We start from the raw sequence: 24,919 nt of genomic DNA, 5'->3' as shown, positions 1-24,919 counted from the left end.
TGCAGGGGTCAGTTCTCAATCCCAAATTATATAACTGAGCTGAAGGATTTTGTGCAGAGTGCTAATCATATTTGCAGATGGCAGCAAGAAAGAAGGGAGGCAGGTATATAAAATTTAAATATGTTGTAAAATTACTAAACAGCAACAATGAAAATAAAGACCAAAGTAAGGAAGAGCATGAAGCAGTATTAGAACATAACAAGGGTAAAAAAATTCAGAAAGGAAGGGTCATAGGTACATGTGCATGCCAGGATAAGGACACTAAACAGAGTGCAGGCAACAGCATCACAAATGTTAGGAATGATCAAATTACTGCAAGTCATAACTGTAAGATACTTATAGGTTTGTTGGTTTCCCTTTTTTCTCTAACAGCAAATACATCAGGGTTGTATTTCCGCCAAGACATTTTGTACAAATCCCATTCCAATCCTGTGTGAACAGGGCTTTCTAAACTTTGGTAAAGTGAAAGGAACACCAAAAGGTCAGCAGAGACATTTGCTTTGAAGGAATGCAGCTCCTATTGGAGAGCCAGATTTGCAATTCAGAGCCTTATTTGATGAAGTTAATAAGCACATGACTACATTTTAGGGATGCAGGCTGAGGTTTTCTCCAGCTAGGCTAGTGCTTAAAATTAGGCACCAGCTTAAGTATCTTGTTGAAACAGTATCCATAAACTTTGTTGGGGTGATGCCTTTTCCTGGGTACTTGGGAAGCAACAGAAGTGAAGTACTCTTAATTCTGAAATTAATGCTTGGAAAAAAAAAATAAAAGCTTTTATTTTGGAGGGACTTGGTAATTTCCTATTTTAACCCTATTTATCGATTTAATGAATATGTTACTATCAATTTCGTTTTTATAACTGTGTTAAATTAGCCCAGCACTGATAATCTGAATATTAGGAAAAACTACACTTACAGCAAGGTGTCAAACTGAACTATTTTCCTGGGGCTTTGGACAGAATTCACAGTATTGTTTTTATCTTTGAAGCTCCAAATTATTTCAGGTTTTTTTGGTTGGTTGGGTTTTTTTGTTTTGTTTTGTTTTGTTGTTGTTGTTTTGTTTGTTATTTTTTTTTTCTGAAGCATTGCCTCTTTTGCCTTTCTCTGTGCTACAGCTGACATAAGCAGAATTACACAGCATGAGCTTTTCAATTCAGGAGAAAAAATCTGCTTATATGTTACACAGTCTCCTTAGCTCAGCACTTCACTCTTTGGCACAACAAACCTCAGTGACTGGTACATTCTGCCAAGACTCACCTTTCTTTGGGTATTAGAGACAAAATTAAAGAGTTCAGAAATTGTGTACTGTAATATTCAGGAGAAGAAAGAGTTATGACAGTAGTGACCAATGGAGAGAACTTGTGTCAATTTACTAAGGTTTACTGTGATTTTAAATAGCTTAAAGGCACCTAGACTTCGAAAGAGGTGAATGTTTATCATTTTACAAACAAAATAAAAAGAAGCAATAGTCCAAAACCAAAAGAAAATAGTTTTCTAGTTCAAAATAATTTTACTCCAACCACAATATTTGATATTTAAGAACTTAGTGGATTTGTGCTTATATTTTTCAATGTGTTTTCAGTGGGAGAGGCTTTTATATACCTCAATGATCCATTCAGGGATCAAAGCTGCAAAAGATTTAATATTATCATGACAGCTCTATCCCTGAGTGTTGAAAGCAACTCCAGATTACTCCCTCCCTTGTTTGTCATATTATTAAAATATCTGGACATTACTGCCAAGTTAGACATATTTAAATCTTCTGATTCCTCTTTCTAAACAAGTATCTCTATCTCTGGCAATCTACTTCTTGCCAGTTTTCTATAAATTTATTCCAAATTACCAGTATCTTTCCAGCAATGAGAGCTTCCAATATTTTATTGCTTCACCAGCTTTAGTGAACATGCCATGTAATTTCCTCTGTCTTTATGGAGGCCTGGATTTACTGTGGCTAGCTTTACTTCCAGAGGCAATTACAAGTGAATTAATTTTTACTGTGCACTACATCCAGTGAGTATATAATCATCTTCTGGAACCATTCTGTTCTGGTCTGTCTCTTCCATTAGATACGAAGGTTTGACATTTTTGCCTTAGCTGTTTGTTTAATGCATTGCCTAATTTAATCTGTGAAACATTAGATAATACCAAATTTATTCAACTAGCAGCTGCAACTCAGATCAAGGTCTTCTGAGACAGAGCAAGTAGGAAGAAAGTCTTTCCCCATGGGAATCATTACTCTTTCTCTAAGAGGAGACATTTGCAAACAGCAGGAAGGCACCCAAGATCCAGTTTCTGCTTAGTAAATAAAAGGTGGGCATCAACAGCTCTACTGACTACTTTTGCCTACTCTCCTTGTAACGAGCACAGAATAATGGTGCTCATTACAAGGAGACTCCCACTGTCTTTGAAATCCTCCACATTCATTAAATCTCCCTTATATTTCCATGTATCTTTCTGATATTTATATGCTTACCTATTTATTTTTCATTTGAAATGTTTTTTACCCCAAAACAACCTCTGGCTACAGGTAAAGATAACATGCTCAAAAGGAAAGGAAAGATCTTAGATCTCTCAGTTAGGAAGGCTGCACGTACCCATTGATAAAGTAGGATACATCTGCTCCATCACTCTAGGAAAGCTGGAATCTATCAGGTAGCTGAGCACTCATCAATTGAAGTAAAGAATTGGTTCAAATGCCTGGACCTGTTCTGTCTTATCAGGTCATTGGGAATTCATTCAGGATAAACTGCCTTCTCTGACACCGATGCCAGGTTGTTACATCTGTGATCCATAATTCTGCTCTGGCCAGCAGATCACTTATGTATTAATTCAGTGTTTTAGCACTGGAGGGGAAGGGGAAAGGGCAGTGTATTTTCCTTTATTCTTGAATTCTTCATTATTTGATCCAAATGACATTATTACATAGTGCAGGGTTGCTCCAGCTACGTGTCCAGAGACAAAAACTGCAAGAGTCAAGGTTAGCTGAAGCAGCCCTTGATCGTAAGCTGGAATTACTACTGTTGCACAGAAGTGCAAAACAGAATTCCACAAACGTTCTTAACTTACTACCATATTCTGTGCATGTGTTCAAAATACTATCTGACAAAAACTGTATTTTCAGGAATTAAATACATTTCTATGTTTCAGAGCTTCTAAATCACAAATACATTCTGCCGTATTTCTGAATCCAAACATTGGTCCTCATCAACGCAAGCAAATGCCATCTAGTTCAGCCTAGATAAGATATTCTTGCAAAATGCAGACATCAATGCATATGTTTGTAATCATTAAACACTGAAGTCCTCTTCAGAACTAATTTTTCTCTGGATCTTGAGCAGAGCTTTCTCTGCTTGAGTCCCATCAAATGTTGTGGGTTGCTGGTGCTGAAAGCCTTGTTTAGTAGCATTTATTTTCACTACATTAAGGTATGTCTTAGCTGAAAAAGAACCCTCAAAACATCAGTCAAATAAATTCATCTTCCTTTCTAATATTTTTATTTAAGAATGTTTTAACATTTGTATATACTACTGCACTCACTATTTGTCAATTGAATAAAAAATATAGAGTCGGGGAACAGAAAGAAGTCACAGATCAAAAATAGGTATCAAAACAAACATCGGGTAGGAAACCTTTGAATGCATTTCTACTTATATTTCTTAGGAATTTCTACTAAATTTCTTAGGGAAGAAATTTACAAGTAAAATGTCTTACAGGGAACAGAATTTTCCGACCCCCAAAATCAAGAGTACTCTCACAAAACTCGTAGTCTGATTTAAAAACAACCTTGCTGCAGCCAGAGGAGTCAAGGCTTTGAACAAAACGCATGAACGCACAAAAGTGAGGGGCAGGCAGCCAGGCCCAGCAGAAACAGGGGCAGCAGTGCGATGAAAGGCAGCCCCGCGGTCCGCTCCCCCGAAGGAGCCCGCGCTGCGCCTCCCGGCAGCGCGCCCCCACAGCGGCCCGAGCGCCGCCATTGGCTGCCGCGCCTGTCCATCAGCGCGCGGGGCGGGGCCAGCGCCAGGCCTTCGTCATCGCGGGGCGACGGCGCGGCCCGGCCCTGCGTCATGGCGGCGGCGGTGGCGGTGCCCGGCCCGCTCCCGCCCGGCGCCCGCGCTCCGGAGGCGGACCCTGCGGCCTCCGAGGTAGCGAGCAGCGCCCTGCGCTGTCTGGCCGGGCTGGCGGGGCAGGTGAGTGCGGGGCGGGCGGAGGGAGAGGTCCTGGGCGGAGCTGGGCTGGGCGCCGCGCCCGCCTCACAACACTTGGCTTTGGGGCGCGAGCAGGGCTGGCTCCTGCTTCCCCCCGGCCTGCGGGGCAGATAAGGCAGCTGCCTCTTCCGGGAGTGCCCGCCTGGTTTCTGCCGGGGCTGGGCGGCGGTGCCGGCTGCCTCCCCCGCTCCCTGCGGCCGGGGCAGCCCCCGGTGCGTGGCTGCTGCTCCCGCTGCGTCTCTCCCGCAGCCGGGACCGTGCCTTGGCCTCGCAGTGACGGGACCTCGCGCGCCGCTTTGTAGTTTGATGGATGATAGCTTCCGTGGGAAAGTGCAATTTGCTTAATTGCTGTATCTTATTAATTAATTGCTTAGAGTTGAAAAGCTGCTGAAAGCTTGCAGTACATTAAATCAAAATAAATTTTCAGGAGCTTAAAGTTAGCCCTGCCTTGGTAATGACATGCTATGAAACACGCAGTGCCTCTAAGGGTCAGAAGTTTTAAAGGTGCTCTGCTCTATGGCACTTAAATTGAAGCACCTAGTTTATGTTTAGTAATGAATGTGAGTTGTGAAACAAATGTTACAGTAGTAGTGGAAGGCCCACCCTTGTCAGGAGAAGGTTTTAATAATAACATTTTTATTGGTATAAACAGTTTATACATTAATTTTCCACTGTGGAAACATTTATGTAGTTCTGTGAAGACAGTAGAAGTACACTCTTACTTCAAGAGTTAGCAGTTTGAAGGTTTGGGGCCAGATGATGAACAATATATGCAGGAGCTAGTGTAACTTAATGTATGTTTGGTAAAGAATTGGTCTCTTAGATGCAGAGGCAGTTTAGGAGTAGCTGCTGGCTGATCTGAAATGATATTTTAGAGTGTTTCACTTCTCATCTGTGTAGAATTTTATTATACTTGCTTTTCTCCTCCAACTATGCTAGCAGTTGTCTCTATTTTCAAACAAAAGGCAAGAAAAATTAAGGGCTTGGTAATTCAGGGACTTAGTTAAGAGTCTCAGTTTTCCTCTCTCTAAAATGGTTAAAAACTGCTATGGCTTTTGAACAGGAGTACAGCACTAAACACTGTGATGTCCAGACACAGCTGACGCATAGGATTACCAAGGCATGAAAACTGTTGAGGTTTAAAGGCCCCATAATCCTTCCTGGTGAAAATTCTGAATGTGATCAATGAAGAGCTAGTGACTGTCAGTTTATCTAAGTGGGAGGACAACACTATGAATGACAGTAATAGAACACATCAGAGAAAAGCTGGAACTCTTGTATTTATGAAAAATACAAAGGAGAATAAGGGGAAAGTTCCCTAAGATTTTAACTAGGGTATTAATCACAAGTTTATTAATTGTTTATAAACTGCATTAAAAACTCTTATTCTACCTCTTGACTTCAGCAGCTTGCTTTTTCTGCAAAGCTGCCTCTACAACTAGCATGTCATTGGAAAGGCCCTGGTGATTTTTAAAAATAACTGTGTGTGCACAGACCATTGTGAGAGAACTGCTTAGAGTTGCTACATCCCCTCAGTAGTTACAGTAGCTATGGTGCAGAGTATAATTGTCTTCTTTGGTGTTTGGAGTGTCTTCTTTCCTTGACAACAGACACGTTTCACTGTGTCACATTCAACAGTGCACTGGTTGGATAAGGATCTGGTTGCTCCATCTTAGCTGTGAAAGTCCTTTTGATTTCCAGTTGCTGACACTTGTCTGCCAGTGCTTGAGTACTGACAGATTTAACTGCTTAGGGATTCTAGCAAACTGCCTTGCATTTCTGACTGAAACTACTGATTCCCCATTTCCCTTTTATAGAGATGACTAAGCATGTGCCAAATTGTTAGCAGTCACAGTTTGATTCACTACAGTAGTTTAAGTTGGTTTTATGCTAGTAAATTGGGCTGTAAGCAAGAATATTTCTGGCACAGGATTTTTTTAATGGAGCAATCAATGGCAGTATGTGACCAGGACATCTGAGAATAACAGCTCTTAAAACCAATATAGCTGATCCTGAAAAGTTCTTTAAGATTCAAATGATAGCCAGTGTTTATATAAAACAAATTTCAAAGAGCTGAAATTACATATAATCCTGTAAATTGAATAGGCTGTGGACTTGTAATTAGTCAAAGGCTTTGAAGTTATCAAAACATTGAATTTAAAAATCTGTTTGTCATAGTTCTAATAAGTAGTAGGATGTGAAAGACTGAGAACTTACTCTGTGGTACTAGAAACTTCTGTTGATGCAGGAGGGCTTTATATTTTTATTTAAAAGCGTGTCTGAATTAAAAATATGACTGTCCTCTAAATGATTCTAAGTTCTGTTGCTTTTTGTGCCTTGAACCACCTGGACAGGAGTTGTCCATTGTGATATGAAGGCACATATCAGATTATTCTTTTTTAAAAAGGAGGCTTATTAGGAAATTGCAGTAGCACTTCTATTTTGTTTCATTTGGATGACTTTAATCTGCCCCTTTTTTACCCTATCAGTAGACTATAATATAGCATATAGGAGATATTACTCTAGAAACTTCAGGCAGAAATACATGCTTCAGATGATCACATGCACAATGGCTTAATTCCTAAATTAAATTTTATTCCTGCTATGTTCTAAATACATTCTTGCTTTTGAAACTTCTTCAAGATTAGTATATCCTAGAACATTACTTCTCCTACATCCTGTGTACTTAGCTTAAGTACTAAACAGGGATAACCATTTGTGAAAATTATCTAAAATACATTATATATCTAGTCAGACTGTCTCCTTTGCTATGTAATTTGGGAACTGACCCTGAATTTATCAAGGCTGATCTTTGACTAAAGAAGGAAGGTTCAGGCTTATAATTCTTTACAAAATTGTGTTAATGCTGGGATTTGAAACTAACGTGGGACAGTTTGTCATCCACAGCTTTGCCTGTGGAGTGATGAGGCATTCTTGTGTCCAGTTCTCAGTATTTCATACACTTTGTGGTGGCATCAGGACATGAGTGCATATGCATTCTGTGTTCTTGTTTATAAGGTTTGATGCTGTTAGGAGTTAAATGTCTTTAGACCATGAGTTGAAGGTCACTTTTGTCATCTTCTTGAGGTACCTTTTTCTGTTTCCACCCCCACTTTTTATTTTAATGGAAGGAATGAGGAATAGATATACAAGTACAGACATGATTTGGGAATTCAGTGTTGCTAGCAGAGTACCTGTAGTCCTCTTGATTTCAAACAGGAATTTATCTGTGTTTAGAATTTGGGGTATCACTTGCAGGATGTTTGGTTGGAGAACAACCTTCTTAGCTTTGGAGAATGAAAGTGATCATCTCTTTAAGATCTTGGGAAAAGCTTTAGTGTAACAAAAAGGGCAAAGTTGGGCGTGAAAGTGTGTTAGCTCATTAGAGTTTATTGATAATCATATTTGTATTAGGAAGTGTATTTATAGCTTGTAGAAGATACATACTTCTTTTAAACAATACTTCAAATTTATTATGCGTTGTTTTCTTTATTGTCTTGGGAGTTAAATATTGCAATTCCTTTGCAGTGAGAATAGACTGTGGCAATTGTTCATTTCAATATGAATGAATATACAGGAAAATAGTGAGATTTGCAAACAGTTGTAATAGTGATGCTGTTTAAGCTAGAGTTTGTTAAACTTTGAGATATTTTATGCCCTTATTTTTAATATAAAGCTTCTTTTGGATTAGCAGCAAGTAAAAATTCAAGATTGTGCCATGGTGTTACATCAAGACATGCAGGCATAGATAGTCTTGCAATCTTGGAATAAAATACATGAACTTACAGGAGACTGCTATCCTGGGTCGTGTTCTTCATACTGGTGGTTCTAGTATTCATTAAAAGAAAAGATCGTGTGAGTGATTAACATGAACAACATGCTTTCATACAAGAATTAATTAAATAAAGCCAAGGATTGAATTAATACAATGAAAGTGTGATGACTAAGTAAGGAATTTTTAATTTTATAGTATATTCTACAAATACTAGCTTATTTGGAAAATGGCAGCTGCTTGGACTATAATTAATATCAAATATTTCCGATGCTCTTGTCTAAAATTGGAATGGGTCTATATGAGACTGAGCATAATTGTTGTCTTGTAGGAGCCTTGTCTACTTTTTTGATGTTACTACATATAATTTTTTATTGTTTTGCCCTATTGAAGCTTAATCTTGGAGAGGATATTGTGAAAGTTGTAATCGATTGGACCAAGCTTCAGAGCACATCAGCACTTCAGCCAGCTTTGCTCTTTAGTGCACTTCAGCAGCATATTTTATGTTTACAGGTAAATATTTCATGGGACACATTTGACTTGACAAAATGATCAACAGCTAAAAGTAATCTTTACTGTAAAATTCCAGTAATTTTGTTCTTACATTGCTGTGTTCGATAAAAAAGGATTACAAAAGTACAAAATGCTTGGGATTCCACTATGCTCCATAGGTACTCACATTTACAGATTTTTCAGATTAGTGGTGGGAATAGCCACTGTAGGTGAACAGGCTGAATAACTGCAGCCTCATTGATTTCTAGACTTGCATTGTAAATGTGATACATTTCCATCTATGGTGGGTTATAATTAAGCAATAAGACACGGCAGGTGTGTGTCATGCTATGATAATGATTCCATGCGTTGGGTGAGTTTTGAGGCTCATAGAGTGCTTTCAGTGGTTCAAGAAGTGGCATTATCCCAGCATGACACATCCTGGAGTGTCTTACTGCAATTAAATATATTTTCAACGTAGTTTTTTTTTTTTTAAAGAGTAATTTCTTTGACATTAATGTCTCATCTTGCCAAGTAGCCAGTCACCATTACTGTCATTTCTTTTAACTATTTGAAACTTTCCAACCCTGCCAAAAGTAATTTAGTTGCATGGCAGGGAGGGTTAGCAGTTTGTCAGCTGGTAACTGAGCAGTGTTTTGACCTTGATAGTTCATGTGTAAAAGATGGGATTTGCTGTAGCTAGCCAATGAATGATTTGAGGTGCCTAGTACTGAGAGGATCAAAAGGGAAGTTTCTGTATTTTCTTGTCTGTAGGTAAAAAAAAAAGACCCTTTATTTTCCAGACATCCACCAGATCTTTGGTGTGATGAATAGAAAGAGAAAATATGCAAGATAAAAGCAAGTAAAATTTATATTCAACATGTAAGAGTGCTGTAAATGGGAATTTGATTCCATTTCATAAAATGTGACTGCTAAAAATCACGTTGTCTTTAAAAAACTTAAAATAATTTATTGAGAGAAAATAACCAGTGAAATTCAGACTACATGAAACTGATGGAAGTAAAAAAGAAACAGGGACATACTTATGTACTGAAGTTTTGATGTTACATTGTACATATGAGTTACTGCAGTAAAATAAGCATTTTTCCTGCCACAAATGTCAGTGCCTTTTCTCATTTAATTTCATGACCTAAGTAGATAATCAACTGTGTCAAGCAAAGCATGTGTTCATGATAATGCCTATGTATTTCATGTCTGTGTTCTCTCATTCACTTGGGCAACTACGGTTTCAAGTGGAGAATGTAGTGCTGATGTGATAAAGGCTTTACAGTGTAAGAGCACCGGATTTCATGTTAAGGAGGAAAAATACTAAGCCTTACTGTTCTGAGTAAGCATTTGAATTACATGTTAATTAAGTGGCATTGAAGCTTTGATTTAGCTAGTAACACAGAAGTATGGGCAGATTTTCACAGAAATTTGGGAGTTTTCTTCTACAAACCTCTAAAAGGCAGGTCAAAAAGGTCAGAATCGTGGTGTACACAATATTTGGAACTTCTTTTTTATCTAATTACTGTGTTCCATCAGAGGAAGATGTTGCAGTTCCCAAAATTATTTCCATTGGTTGGGTTTGGAAATTGTAATAGGACTTGTCTTCTTGACTTTGGGACTTTTGGACTTATATTTTTTTAACCCTAATACACTGTTTTCTTTGTTCAGCCTCTATTAGAAAAACTCCAGTCATTGATCAAAGAGGAAAATGTAGGCCATGTTGAACCTGGAGGTAAAACAGAAAGCCAGACAAATTTAGATGTTTATGATGGTAACAGTCAGACTGAAGAAAAATATGGAAGCTATGACTTGAGAGATCTGAAGGATGCTCATTTTAATTTTGATCCAGAAGTGGTCCAAATAAAAGCTGGAAAAGCAGAAGTAAGTGATTTATGTGAGTTTAAACAGGGAAAAAATGAAAGACTTTTCTAAATTTTAAATTTAAAGAATGAAATAGATATATGCCATCATGTTTATTACCTGCAGATTGACAGGCGGATATCAGCCTTCATCGAGAGAAAACAAGCCGAGATCAATGAAAATAATGTCAGGGAATTTTGCAATGTTATTGATTGTAATCAAGGTAACTAGCCAGACTTTAATCTTCATAGCAATTTAAGTTTTGTGGGGGGTTTTTTGTTGGTTTGTTTTTGGGTTGTTTTTTGGTTTAATTTGGTTTTTTTGTTTTTCAAAAGCACTAATCTATATTTAAAACAGAACTTTTTTCAAGAGTAACTTTCTTTTAAAATTTAGAACTTGCATGTGTACTGCAGATGTCAGATAGAAAAATAAATTGAGTAGTCACTGGATGGCAATGTTTAACGTATCACATGCAGAAAGATTATATCTATTATTATGTTAATTTTAAGAACTGCTTAGATGATTTTGTAGCTATTGTTCCCCAGTATTTTAACTAGGTATTCCTCCACAGTAAATGGAATTGCAATTCAGAAATGTCTTGTGAATTCCATATTCAAATTGAAGTTAATTTAATGCCAGTTAAATTGCAAAGAGCTATTTTTTTCAATGAATTTGAATTACTAGCTACTTGAAATGACTTTTTCTTTTTAATGTTGCTCACATTGTAGTACAATTGGCTGTATCTGTAACCAATCTTAAATCCATCTGGCAGACTGGATTCCATTTAAAGGATCAATAACTGCAGCCGAATGCATCTTGGAGGTTAAGACAGTTTTATATACATAACTACATAAGTAGTACAGAGATATTTTCTAAGTACCTGTGAACCCACATGTGCATTGTCTCTATGAGGTACCTGAGCTCTTAGAGATCAAAGCTTATTGTTCAGTAAGCTTCGTAGAGAGTTTAGCTGCTTGAATATAGGTTGAAGTGCAAAGGACATCTGAAGTTTACTAGAATATGCTAGGTCGTGAAATTCCCAAAATTGTTAATTATGTACAGAAGAATTGATAATAAGACTTGTCTCATTGTTCAGGCATAATAAAATATGTATAGAGCTTTGGGTGTAATGAACAGAGAATAAAATAGAAACATTAGAATAAATTAAGGTGGTCCATACTATAGGTTTTATGGTTAGGCAAATGGAAGAAGTCACCTGGATCAGAATAAATGCAGAAAGGTTTAAGAAAGAATGCTGACAAGTAAACTAGATCGGTCGAAAAATAGAAGTTTCAGGAAAAAAAACAGAATAACCATGGTAAGCAGGAAAAAAGCTTCTGTACAGGAAGAAGGGAATAAGTTACAGAGAAATGCAATGAAAAGTAAGAACCAAATAAATTTGATCCTGATTCAGTAAACTTCTATATACACTGTATACTTCTATATATGTATGAATGCATTTATATGAGCAACTTATCCAATTAAAAGCAGTAAGTCCATGCAAGTGTTTCAAACTATTAATGGGCAAGTGTTTATAGAATGAATTAAGTATTCCTGATTTTTTTAATTATTTAAAGCATTTTAATTAGATTTGTTTAAAGCATAAAAGTTGATGGTGGTTAGAATATTTTCAGTTGTAAATATATAATTTGAACCTCACTTGTTATATCATTATTTATTTAGAAAATAGCTGTGCCAGAACAGATGCAATTTTCACACCCTATCCTGGATTTAAAAGTCATATAAAGGGTAAGCAACTCTTTTAATACCCATTTCAGTGTCCAGATATAACAGCACTGATTAGTTTTTGATATCAAAACTTCTTATAGAATGATGAAAAATGCAAACTTAATGTGTTGATTTTTTACTCTAGTGAATATTTTACATCTTCATTTATGTCTTCAAGGTTTTAAATCCCTTAACTGCTTCACTAAATGAATGGTTAGGCACTAAAGACTGAAACAAAATAGCCTATTTTCATTGTCTGAAAGGAAATGTGGAAAAGATAAAGCAGGACAGAGAAGCTGAACAATACTTAGTTTTTCTTCTAAGGTGAAATGGTCAATAAGGAATTGACATGAAATAGGATTATCTTCTTTTTTTTCATTAGTTGGTGCAAGTGTATTGAAATTGAATATAATGTTGGGACAGTGGAAGTTCTAAGACATAGATTTATAAGAAGTGACAAGCTGGGAAATGAGTTTATTACTGCACTATTTTTTGGAAAGGAATAAATAATATAGAAATTATGTCCAACAGAAGTTGTGTACAAAACATTGGTTGTTCATCTGCTGCTCTCTAGGTGTATACAAATTACCCTTATTTTAAAACAAACAAAATAACCAAAATGAGAATGAAAGCAAGCCCCTTCTGCATTTTAGAGAGTGGTCATATTCAGTTATCCACTTGATATTGGTCCTAGAAACCAATTATTTTGAATTCTGTAATTTAAAATAACACTGTAAAGCAAAATAATAAGTATTGAAAGGTATGGTGAGCTAACAAGGAAATGGAGAAGTGAGTTTGATTTTAGAATCTTTCACAAAGAACCTCCTTGAATAGTCACAGTTTTAAACTGAGGGTTAATTTGTTGGTTGGATGGCAGCATAATACAGGAAAAAAGGGAAGCTTTCACCTCAAGGAACAGTTCATAACTGAAATGTGAAAAACACTTAGAAAGGAATTGGAAGTAAAACCAGCATGAATTAAAGCAAGAATTTAGCATGTTGCCTTCATGAAATGTTGAGTAGGATGGTGTATGTATGTGTGTGCTTCAGCATCTGGAGCTGCCAATATAATCTTCAAATCTGCAGTACACTGTAGTATTTCTAGGAGGAGAACTTGAGAAATTACTCTGATTTAATGAGAAGTGAGCAAAATCTTCTCGTGAAGACATGGCTCAGCATGGGTAAAAGATAGTTCTAGATGCAGCTAAGAGTCACTAAAGCTTTTATCCAGATGATAAAAATTAGAATTGAACTTCCTTGCTGAGGTTTGTATTTGTTCTTCAGTTGTGTACCTCCCCTCATCTTCATGTATTTATAACGCTTCCTGTAATACTAGGTCTGGCCTCTTCTTTGCATTCACAAAAGCTCTCATATGCAACTGCTGACATAGATACCAAGGTTTCTGCTGTTTATCAGCAGCTGATGACAAATTCTTGACACTGCCATTCTACATGAATGTATGAGTAATTCTTTTACTTTGCATATGTAAAATCCAGGGGGTTTGTTAGGTTTGTTTACTCATGCAAAAAAATAAGAAATTGCTTTTACTTGAACTTTTGATCTAACTGTGTGTGGGACCCTTCATATGCAAGACATCTGTAAAACTGATTTAACACAGGTTTTCATCCTTCAATATTTTGATTCTTTTAGTTAGATCTGCTTTGTGTTTCATGTGCATATATGTGAAATTTATTTCCTCTTTACCTAGTTTCTAGGGTAGTAAATACATATGGACCTCAGACTAGATCTGAAGGGATGCATGGGTCCAGTCACAAAGCCAGTGTACCCATTCACGATTGTGGAAACCAAGCTGTGGAGGAGAGATTGCAAAACATTGAAGCACACTTACGGTTACAAACAGGTTTGTATGATGTTACAGTTTTGACATTGGTGTGCCATTTTATACTACAGTTATGATTACTGTGGTGAAACTAGGCAAGCCTATAAAAATTGATACTGTAAAAAAAAGTGGATTGATCCACTGAAGGGTTTCGTTCACACCAAGTACAGTGATCTTCCTAAAGATGGATATTTCTTGAAATACATTTAGGCATAAAGCTTATTTCCCAGAATGTGGGAAGCTTGTTGTCACTACTTCTTTTTAGGCCTGCAAACATGAGTCCATACATTTCACTAAAATAAATGCCATAGCTGTCAGGCTACTGATGTTTTTTAGATAGTCGCTTTCCTTACCCCAGCCCCAGTTTTCCATAATAATGGCACTGAGGCACAATGAGGCATTTGTCAAGGAGGAATTAGTATTTTTCTTGAAAATTATTTTCAAAACAGAACAGAAGCCCAATCTCCATCTAGTTAAGTGAATTTTCTTCACATGCCACTGCAGACACATTTGATATTTTTTTTCTTCTGAATACTGAATAGATGCCAATCCATTATCTTAAAAATATTTGGAACATTCACTAGATTGCTAGATTCCTGTGACTGTGTAGTGGATTAAAGTTCTCTGGTAGCAAGGAGAATAAGATAATGCATAGATACTCTTGAAGCAGCAGACAGAGCTTGATGCTTAGTTTTATAGCTGTCTCAAAAATAAGCTAGCTTTTGTGCATAGAAATAGAATTCGGAAGTGGCTAGCCAGCAGTAGGATTACAATGTGTAGATTTGGAGTTTATGCATGTATCATATATCGGGGACAATGATTGGAAGTAGCTAAGGAGGGGTCCTTGCTTCCAGGTTGTGCCCTCTAATAGGTGATTAACTTTTGTTTAAAGGAATGGGTTGGTTAAACAGCATAGGTTAAGAAGATGGAAGCATGCAACACCATCTCAATTTCTGTTCAAATCAGCAGTCGTGGGAAGCATCTCAATATTATTTGATGCATACCCCATGACCAATGTATTGCAAAGAGTGATCATTAGTTGTTTCAGGGACTTTGACAGACATGCTTCAGCCAACTACATGATGTTGTCTTACTGCTTTCATTGACTACAGTGGCTTATCAATCAGGTTTTACCCTGAATCATATCAATTATCCTTACTTGATATTGTCCCATCCATTTTCTTTGTTCAGCTACTGGTTGATAGCTACTCTTGAAGAATTCAAATGTCAGACTTGCAATCCTTAGTTAAATAAATTATTTGCTTTTCCTGATTTCTTTGTATTACTACTGATGTATTTAGGTGGTCCGGTACCAAGAGACATTTATCAGAGAATTAAGAAGCTTGAAGATAAAATCCTTGAGCTGGAAGGACTGTCTCCTGAATATTTTCAATCTGTAGTAAGAAATTTTCTTACCTTCTTTTAGCATATCTGAATGTGTTTATGCATTTTTTGCTTGAATGTTTGATGTACAGAGAAAAACTTAGAGTTGGAGGGCTGACACTCTTCATAAACAACTGGTTGGGTGTATGTTACACATGGACCATCTAATCAAGTTCATATTTACCTAAGTTCTCACTCAAAAGAAGAAAGTATCTGTTGGGGGGGTAAAAATGCTGCCACCCAAGCTTAATTAATTTATAAGAAATGTGTCAGAGTTTGTATTTGTCCCCCTTGCCTTAAAATCTGAAGTGCTTCTTATGTCAAGAAAAATTACTAAAGTTATGATTTTTGATACAAATCATTAATAGCTAAACAGCTGAAATAATTTGGGCTTCTGTACATGATCTGATTGCTAATGATATGTGAATAACTTCCAAAAGGATGAGAGAGTAAACTGTCTGAAAATTGCTTCATGTGATTCTGTGACTTAGTGTTCTTTATTTCTGGTTTTAAGGCAGAGCTCTGTCTCTCTCTGAATAGTACACCTTAACCGTCATTCACCAAAGGGTATTAGGACAAAGAGCATTAGTTGTTACTACATTAGGCTGTATTTGACTGTAGAAATTTCTTGTCTGTTGTAACAGTAAGAATGTCTCGTTTACTGTTGATTGCAATTTAATTTATAACTTCTCCCTTGAGATTAGCCAAGGAGTCAGCTAATAAAAATCAATAGCGACAGTTCATGTTTCTGTTTAATTTTTTAAATTTGTGTTGGAGACCAGTAAAGTTCTTAATTTGTGAGGCTGTTCCTTCTGGCTGAAAACCAGAAGTTAACACATATACTTTCATAAGCTGAAATTTCTATTGAAAATGCTTTAGGATCTCTAGAATGAAAATCAGGGAATAAAATTGTGATGGTGGCAATAGTAGAGTTGCACAGTAATTAGCACATTTTATCTGAAGTTTTGCATAAATATTGGTGTGGATATAGGCAAATTTTAGGGATGAAAATATTGACAGTTTCAAAAGCTCAGTTCTGTCTGAAGGAAGCTTCAGTTAAATTGATAGTTGTTGACTGCCAAGTGTGGAGAAGCTTCAACAGCTTCTGACTGCTCTCCAGTAGTATTTCTTATGATCCAGAGTACTTAATTATAAGAAAGGTTTCTTTAATCCGTGGAATGGCAGTCAGTGGGGTTTTTTGTACTTTAAAGACTTAACAATTTGTGGTCTTCTGTCAGTGCAATATTAAGTCTGTTTTGATTGTCTTTTCTTCAGAGCTGTTCTGGCAAGAGGAGAAAGATTCAGTCTCCCCATGTAAGTGCTATTAACTCTTGTTTTTCTTACGTTTATGATGTTTTGAGTGAAAAGTAAGCAGGAGTTCTATGAAACAAGTATGTATGTTCTCAGAAGTAGCTGCATCAGTATTGAATAGCTTGCTGTCAAAGAGAGAAGGAAGTAGACAGAAAGTTAATAGATGTTACAATGAAATGAGTCTTCTAAGAATATATACTAGGGTTTTCACCAGTTAGGATGATGGCAGAATAAAAGAAATCTATAATGCTGTTAATCAAGCTGAGTGTAACAGGCAATTTCTGTGTTCTGATCAGCCCTCTATTAATGTCTTCTGTTTTTGTTCTGTGGCATAGTGTTTTTTGTTGATTCAAAATTATTCTTCAATTTGCTTTATTGGTTTATGAAAAGACAAAAGTAGAAATGGCTGGCTTGGTGAAAGGACTGCATTATAGCAGATACTAACCTGTCAGTAAGACTTGCCATTTTCACAACACCATTGCATAAGGGAATGCATTTACCATGTACCTCTTAAGCCACAAGAGAAAAGTTATCATTGGTGCAGGTGGGACTATGGCTTGGAGACAGATGGATTGGAGAGAATGCTTAGGCTTGTTTAGGAAAAACAAGTCCTACATAGGATAAAATATTTTTACAAAAAGGATGATGACCAGATTATGTAAGAAAACATAATAGAATTGTCAGGTTAGGTGTCAAAGAGGAGCTTGCTGTTGGGCAGTAGGAAAAAAAACCTTTAGCTGTAAACCCAAGTTCTGCAAAATCTAGGTAATCTCATCCAGTGTTTTAACATGAAGGGATTTCTTAGGGTTTTTATGATCAGACTAAAGAAGCATCTAATAAAAGTGGCGTGAGTGTATTGATCCATGATTAGGACTGTCTTTCTTACAAGTTTATATTCTTTTTCCTTTAAATTTAAATAGGCAAAGACTAGATTCATACAATTCTGCAAAAGGAGTTCTGTCACTTAGTACAATATGCAGTGACCTCAAGTATCAAGTGATAAGCCACTTCTCTAGCAATTACAGGATGTAAATGATTGTGATTTTTATTTTGTTCTTTTAGCAGAGCTATTCACTGGCTGAACTTGATGAAAAGATCAATGCTATAAAACAGGCATTACTGAGGAAAACAAAAGAAAGCAAGCTCAAGGAGGCTGAGCAGCTTCTTCGATAAAAGTGTTTTCAGAATCCTCATCATGATTTACGCATACCTAAACCACAGACCTGAGCAGTGTTCATCAGAGATGACTAGCAATGAAGACAAAGCAGTCATATAAGCTCCCTTTGGATGATCTTGAAAGCTTTCTTTCAGAGTAACTTGTTTAAAAGCAGCATTATTAATGACATAGTTACTTTAAAATTAAGAATGTTTCAGGAATGTCATTCTAATAATCTGTTCCCTTCTGTTATAAAGGAGGACTGCAGCATTGTTTGTATGTGAAAAGTCTTGACCTGCACAGAAAAGCTGTCACGTGTTATTCTTGGTGACTAAGTATTCAAAAGGACTAACTTTTGGATACTGTTCATGTAAGTAGTTTGCACAGACTTGGAAATTAAATTAAATACTTTCTCAGAAATACACTGACTTCGGGAAAAAAATTACCTAAACCTTGCAGAATGCATGCTTGCCTGTGGGGTTTTTTCTGTTAGAAACGCAGCAAATTGCATTTCTATGACAGGTGTTCATAGAAAGCATATATGTATAAATAAAAACAATTGTTCTTCACTTTTTCAGTGTCTTGTGGGAATTAAAATTTCATAATGTTTCACAAACAATGTATTCTAAAAACCATCCCAGAGGAGATTTTGAGGAGTATGCCAGCAAGGCATCAACCTCCCTTCTATATGCATGCTTACATGACTGAAGCATGGATACTGACCTTTGGCCAGACAGTGAAGTGAGATTGTGTTGTGACTTCTATTTTGGTTTTGTTTGTTTGTTTTTAATAAACCATTTTCTATTTATATAAGTTTTATTTACTGTCATTATTTCAGTTTAGAAGAAAAGTAGCTACTATGGAGAGAGTTTTATGTAAACTGCTCTGCTTACAGCAGTCATATTGTTGATGTCCCTGTATTAGTCTCTGTGACAGGTGTTAGGAACAGTACTGAATTGACACCGCCTTTGAAGAACAGTAGGTATTTTCTGTGACCTCGTCTTTTTATCCAGAATAATATTTGTTATAGCAAATGTAGCTAATGTTTCTCTGGAGGCGAACCAGCAGAGATGGGAGAGAAAGCTGCTTGAGCTCTTGTCCTGGCTCCAGGAAGGATGACAGTATGATGGTAACCTCTAGGGTGCTGCTTGTCCTTCCCAGAAGAGAGCTGAATGCCTCAGATACAGCTGTGAATATGAAGAGGTACTGTTGCAGTTGAAGATTGTCGTGTGTGTTACATACCAGTACAGTATCCTACAGAGACAACTTTTTATACAGGAATCATTGCCATTGTTGAATATCCTAACAGTATGTTTTATGGGGGTGTTTTGGTGAAGCACACTGAGCTTCAAGTAGACAAGCTTTAGTTCTTTTTATGGTCCTCTGGCCTAGGAGCCGTAGCTTGAAAGAGTGCAGTGTATACTGGCCACACCACATACTTCAAACAGTACTTGAAGAGTGGTAGGAGGTGGCTGTTACAGGGCCAGGAGGAATGGCCAAAGGGATTTAGCTTTTATAAAGCAGTAGCTTCCACTCATCATACAAGTACTGGTAGCACGTGGTAGCATAATGAATAGCTGGGGAAACAACAGCAAATGTATTCTGGATGGTAATTTTTTTAACCCTGTATAATCTATCAAATGCACATGACAGACAAACTTGATAAATCTTATGTGGCATTCATCTTGCTTTGTTCCTAGTCACTCTTTTGCCATTATTTGGTTTCAAGTTCTACTTTCTTAAATGGTTAATGCCAAAGTGCCTGTACTGTAAAAATTCAGGGGGAAGATATTCTCTGCTTTGAGCTGAATGTTAAACGTACTTGCATATTTCAGAGGTTTGCCAAGCTTTGGAAGTTTTCCTTCCTCTGCTTATATGACTTTATGTGAAGAGGCATAGAGGAGCAGGATGCTCTTCTGTGGTTCAGTGATACTGGTCTTACCAGTTTATCCTTCTTGCCCTGTCTTCATGGGTTTTATCTTCTATGACTACCACTGTCAGGCCTGTTTCTGCAGAAAGATGAGCTCTCACCACAGCTCCATAATAAAGTCGATGCAGCTTTGACCTCCTACATCTCCCTTTTTCCAGAACTACACATTCTGCTGTTTTTCCTCTGCATCTGAAACACTCCAGTACTTGCTGATAGGTGCAGCTGCAGTAGCTGTAGTCTGAGAAGTAACCAAAAATTGAGCAAAAGCAGAGGAAGTACTTACTGTCCTGTTGATCTCTCTGAGAGAGTAGGGAGTGGGTACTGATGCTGAGAAATCCTCTCAAATGTCCACATATTGAAGGTGAGACAGACAATAAACAGCACACTTGCTTTTGAGCCTAAACCAATGAAGAATCTGCTCTATGCTTATTATTTTAATGGCAGTGGATTTGCTTACAGACAGGGATACCATCTTATGAGAAAACCAGAAGAAAAAATTCTCAAATTATTTGCTAATTAAATAGCTCTGGACTGACAGGCAGGGGGAGAATGCCTGTTTGCTATACAATAGATGTTCCTGCCATGATGCAGAAAAGTAGAGATGTCTCCATATTGGTGGACTCACACCCTTCCATCTCAGAGAGAAATGCAGCAGATAGAAGCTTAGCAAGAGTCAGAGGAACCCTGAGCCTCTTGCCATCAGGCAGAAGTGGGGGACCTAAAAGATGGGAGGGATTGGAAACAGGTCCCTGTTTGGAAGCAGGAGAACCTCCTACCAGCCTCTCTTGCCATCTCAGTTGCACTTGTGGAATTAGTATGAGATTCTAGAACTCGATAATCAAGCAAATGATAGTGAAGGAGAAGGTCTACCCAGGGGCTCACCCAGAGCAAGTCAGTCAACCAGACGCATTGCAACTATGGGTTTTAAGAAAGAAAGAATAGTAATTGTTGTATCAGGGAAACTGAGGGCCCTCTACACTGGCTGAATCCATCCCAAAGTCTGCTGCCTCCCTGGAGTTCAGGTAAGAGATGTTACTAGGAGATGAGTAACATCTGATTATTACCCATATCTGACTGATCAGGTTCTCAGTGCCAAGACAGAGAAGTTCTAGGGCAGTTAAAAAGGACTTCTGGATGCTAAGATAACTGTTGGAAGGGATAGGAGCAGAGCTGTTTCTCTCAATCCCTTCAGTAATGGGGAAGAATGATAAAAGCGAGATTTTGCCTTTCGAATTTTCACTGTAAATGACTTAATGGCATCCTTGTACTCTTCCTGAGTTTCCTGCCCCTTTTTCCAAAGAGTATAAACTTTTTTTTCGCCTAAGTTCTAGCAAAAGCTCTCTTTTCAGCCAGCCTGGTAGTCTTCCCTGCTGGCTTGCCTGTGAGCACATAGGGACAGTCTGCTCCTGCACCTTTCAGATTTCCTTCTTATAGTATGCTAGCCTTTAAGCCACAGGTTGATCAGTGTGAAAAGGGTTCTCCTTTTCTTTTTATCTTTTTTTCCCTGTTACCACCCAGTTTTGGGTTACACAATATTAATTCTGTATAGAAGGTATTCCCATCTGGGAAACCTTGCACTTAAATTATCCTGCAATTGGTTGCAGTTATGTTATCACAAGGTTCAGATGAAATTCTGTGAACCTTTCCCTCACATGTCCAATAAAAATTCCAGGTAATTAGGAATTGTATTTCTTAATTAACTTACCCAGAACATTGTTCTAGTGTACAGCTATTTCACACTATCAAAAACTGCAGCCTTACTGTGCTGGAAACTCACTGGAAAAGAGAGAATAGCCATCATATGTATGTCCTGCTGGAGAGAGATTGCAAAGCATTCCAGGTTGCCAAGGCACTTATCTGAGCTGCATCTCTACTGCCCTGGTGTTTGCAAGGAGCATGCTTTGAAGGAAATGCAAAAAATCCCTGTAGCCAACCAGGAACTGAAAGGATAGCTTTGTTTCCAGTGCAAGAACTCAAGACAGACTTATCCCAGCTTCAATATATAAAATTCACATATAAAATTCTGTCTCTTTGCTTATGCTTAACTGAAAGCTGATCTATTGATATTTCCAGGTTTTGTCAGAGTCCAATACCCTGTGTTTCGCCTCAGGCTATTAAGGGCTTCCAGTTACAATATAAATTGTACGACACTGTAAAGTTGGCATTAATTATTTGAGGAAAATGTCTAAGAGCATCACTATTACAGCAAGAACATTTGTCTCACATTGCTGTTTAGCACATTGTGTGAGAGATGTAGTAAAATATTGGAGCTCATGTTACTGTGCAGTTCTGCAGTGTGTGCATGATCGGTTTCCTTGCTTCAGGCTCTGAGTAGGGAGCGATTCATCTCTAGGAGGCTAATTTCTTACAGTTGAGTGCAGGATTTTAATAAATAAACCCAAAAGTGAAGTGCCCTTTTGAACAGCCCTCATATCAGCAGGTAATATCAGTAATTTAGAAAACTCAAACCATTCACCATTCTATCCAAGGTATTGTGATCAGTCCTGAATTATTTATTTATTTAATACATCACAATTTATCTCTTGTTTTAATTAAGACCTTACAACAATACTGAGAAATTTTAACTCCAGAATGCTGAAAAATAATTTTTTGAAAGACAAGCAGTCAAAATACTGAATAAAAGTAAATTTTTGATTGATCAGTTTGCAAATTATTTGCTCTGGTAAGAATAAACAATACATTTTCTATAGAAGCAGATTCTGTAGCAGTAGGCATCGTCTATTCAATGAAAACTTGGAGAGAAAGCTTTAAAGGGGCAATAAAGTCTTTGGAAAGATTTGCTTACCTTTTCCCTTGCCTCATAAAAGTGGGTGTTTCCCATAACCCTTCCTGTTGAAGAGTTGTCAAATGCTCCAGGCTTTTGTAGCTGTAGGGCTTTCCCTTCAGCCATGCTCACACAGGAACCCACATAATCCTCACAAGTTCTCACTGCCTCAAAGCATGGCAGAAGGTGGCTGAAACCATCCCCAGGCCTGTGGGTTCCTAAGGATCCAGGCAACTTCTCCAGAGGGGCTGAGCTACACATTGTCTTTTCTGCCAGCATTGCACTAGCCCAAATAATTTGCTCCTGTGATTAGGAAGAGGGTTTGGTGACATGTCAGATAATCCATCCCACCCAAGAGCAGTGAGACCCAACTCACTAAGTCTCCAGGAATTAAGTTTTCTTGACATTTCTTCCTAAAATATATGAATTTGACTTCTTCTGACTTTAAATGCTATCTGATGGGGGAGAGGTGGGAGAACATACTGTAGAAAATCTAATAATTGAGAAACAAGAAAAAAGAAAGCACAACTTAAAACAACTACTTCTGTAGATCTAATGGAACTGCCTTGTCATGGACAAAACACTTAAAAATAACAATGAAAAGAATAGGCATTGTTTGAAGGTATTATTTAGAAATCATCTAAATTTTTAAAGGTTAATTAGTGTAATTTACCCATCTTTATTATTAAAAAGGGTTATACATGAACAATAAACATAAGAGTTCAATCCATTTTATTTCCACTGTTAATTCATCCAAATATGATTAGCTTTTTATGACCATCTAATTGATTTGTAGAATTCTGTCCAGTACAGATGGGCTACTGTTCATGACTACTTTCATAGCATTTATATTATTGTTGCTCTGATTTTTATTCAAGGCCAAACAGAGAGGAATATAAGAGCGTGATGTTCACCTAAACATAACAATGACATTAAATTTCTATTTGGCTCTGAGACAAGAATAGATTTGCAGAGACAATCTACTAGGAATACAAATAAGTTGTTTATACATAAATATAATAACATTTCTTACTTAATTATGAATTATTTCACCGGTTCTACAATATGCTGTTATCAAGTTTTGTAGCAACAGCCAGGCTAAATCAGTTGTCACAAACTCATTTGACTCAAAACTAGAATTATACACCTACTAATGCTTGTGAGAATAAAAAAGCTATGCCTTTGTAGCCTGTTTTGCAATAATTTTAATAACCCTCTAATATGTAGTCTCTTCTACAGCTGTACATGCATATGCTACATTACTTCATACACAGTTAATACATACAGCATTTTGCATTTAATGGAAATTGTCACTCCCCCTTGAGTCGTCAAGGCCAGTGGAGGCTGGATAGCTGCTTCCCATCAAGGAGTCTCATCTCTTACTGAAAACACATAGCATGAGCAAGTCTTCACCAAGCACTGGCCTGTAAACCTGTCTCTTGCTCTGTTTTGTTTCTGAGTATGTCAGGAGCAGTATGAAAGTTCCTCACTGTAGTTACCATTATGCAGAAGAACTGTTGTCAGCCCAGATCCTGAGTCATCTATTTAAATAATGAAGAAACTTCCCTTAATTTCCTAGTACTCTAACCTCCTCTTTATATAGTTGGAGCTTCATGCACGTAACCTGTGTATGTATCAGCAAGAAAGCAAGATGTCTGCAGAGTTATTACAGTAATGAGAGGCACACTTTATGCCAGTAATTTTGTACACCTCACATTTGCTTAAGCTAGCCAGATGACTCTCTGGCCAAGAAGGTATGTAGTATCCAACAAGCTCCAATCCTGAACTACAGCCTTTGCACAAAACTCATGAAAGAAAGAAAATATATAGATTGTTGCCTTTATTATGCATTAATTTTTCAGAATTTGTCACAAGTATAGCATCATAAAATAGGAGAGGAAGGCAGAAAGACCCATCTGTTCAATACAGACTAAACTACCATTGAGGGAAGGCAGCCTGTTCAGATTACACAGCTAAACAGATTCCACTGCCTCTAGCTTCAGTGACAGGGTGCAACATCACATTTCCCAAATTATCCACCATGGTTTAACATGAGACAGCGCAGGAATTCCTCAGTGCGGCAGAAAACCTTCACTGACATGTTGCAATGGCTTATGACAAAACCATTTATTACATTGTGGGGATGAGAGACCTTCTCCTCTCACTGTCATAATTCTTCATTAGTATATGTCCCAAACAGCAAAGGAGGAAAAATACTGCAAAATGAAGAGTATTTAAAAATTAGTATGTGAAAACTTGCCAATGCTAACTACTTCTTACCCATGGAGAAACACCCTCAAGCACAGGTTGAGGGATGTATCAATTCCAAACTCACACTTGCAGGGAGTGTTTAATCTCCATTTTGTTTTTACAACAGCATGTACCAAATGAAAACCTTCTGGCCTGTGAATTTCCCTTTAATACTGGACATGTGTATATGGACTTGTCTT

The 24,919-nt window shown here is 37.3% G+C and overlaps 1 protein-coding gene and 1 long non-coding RNA gene across 3 annotated transcripts in view; one reads left to right on the top strand and one right to left on the bottom strand.

Annotated features, from left to right (window-relative positions):
* Nucleotides 1-4,047: 4,047 nt before the first annotated feature.
* Nucleotides 4,048-18,567, top strand: MBIP (MAP3K12 binding inhibitory protein 1). 2 transcript variants are annotated; one of them, XM_021542712.3, is made up of 9 exons: nucleotides 4,048-4,186; nucleotides 8,370-8,489; nucleotides 10,146-10,358; nucleotides 10,464-10,560; nucleotides 12,021-12,086; nucleotides 13,773-13,925; nucleotides 15,206-15,303; nucleotides 16,563-16,601; nucleotides 17,664-18,567. In XM_021542712.3, exons 1-9 carry the CDS (start codon nucleotides 4,064-4,066, stop codon nucleotides 17,769-17,771), a joined length of 1,017 nt encoding a protein of 338 aa, XP_021398387.1. In that variant the 5' UTR covers nucleotides 4,048-4,063; the 3' UTR covers nucleotides 17,772-18,567. The 2 variants fall into 2 exon arrangements, with proteins under 2 accessions (XP_021398387.1, XP_021398386.1); XM_021542711.3 differs by having other exon boundaries at nucleotides 17,661-18,567.
* The window catches only part of LOC146767362 (uncharacterized), a 49,192-nt gene continuing 41,385 nt past the window's right edge, over nucleotides 17,113-24,919 (bottom strand). Inside the window, exon 2 of the long non-coding RNA XR_014956055.1 lies at nucleotides 17,113-24,685. This is a non-coding gene — a long non-coding RNA (uncharacterized LOC146767362). The remainder of the gene's footprint in view (nucleotides 24,686-24,919) is intronic.

The sequence above is a fragment of the Lonchura striata genome, chromosome 5, assembly GCF_050655825.1.
Source record: "Lonchura striata isolate lonStrDom1 chromosome 5, ASM5065582v1, whole genome shotgun sequence".
NCBI classification, from domain to species: Eukaryota; Metazoa; Chordata; class Aves; order Passeriformes; family Estrildidae; genus Lonchura; species Lonchura striata.
Note: the sequence above shows the minus strand (reverse complement) of the source record. Positions and strands in the feature narration are given on the sequence as shown.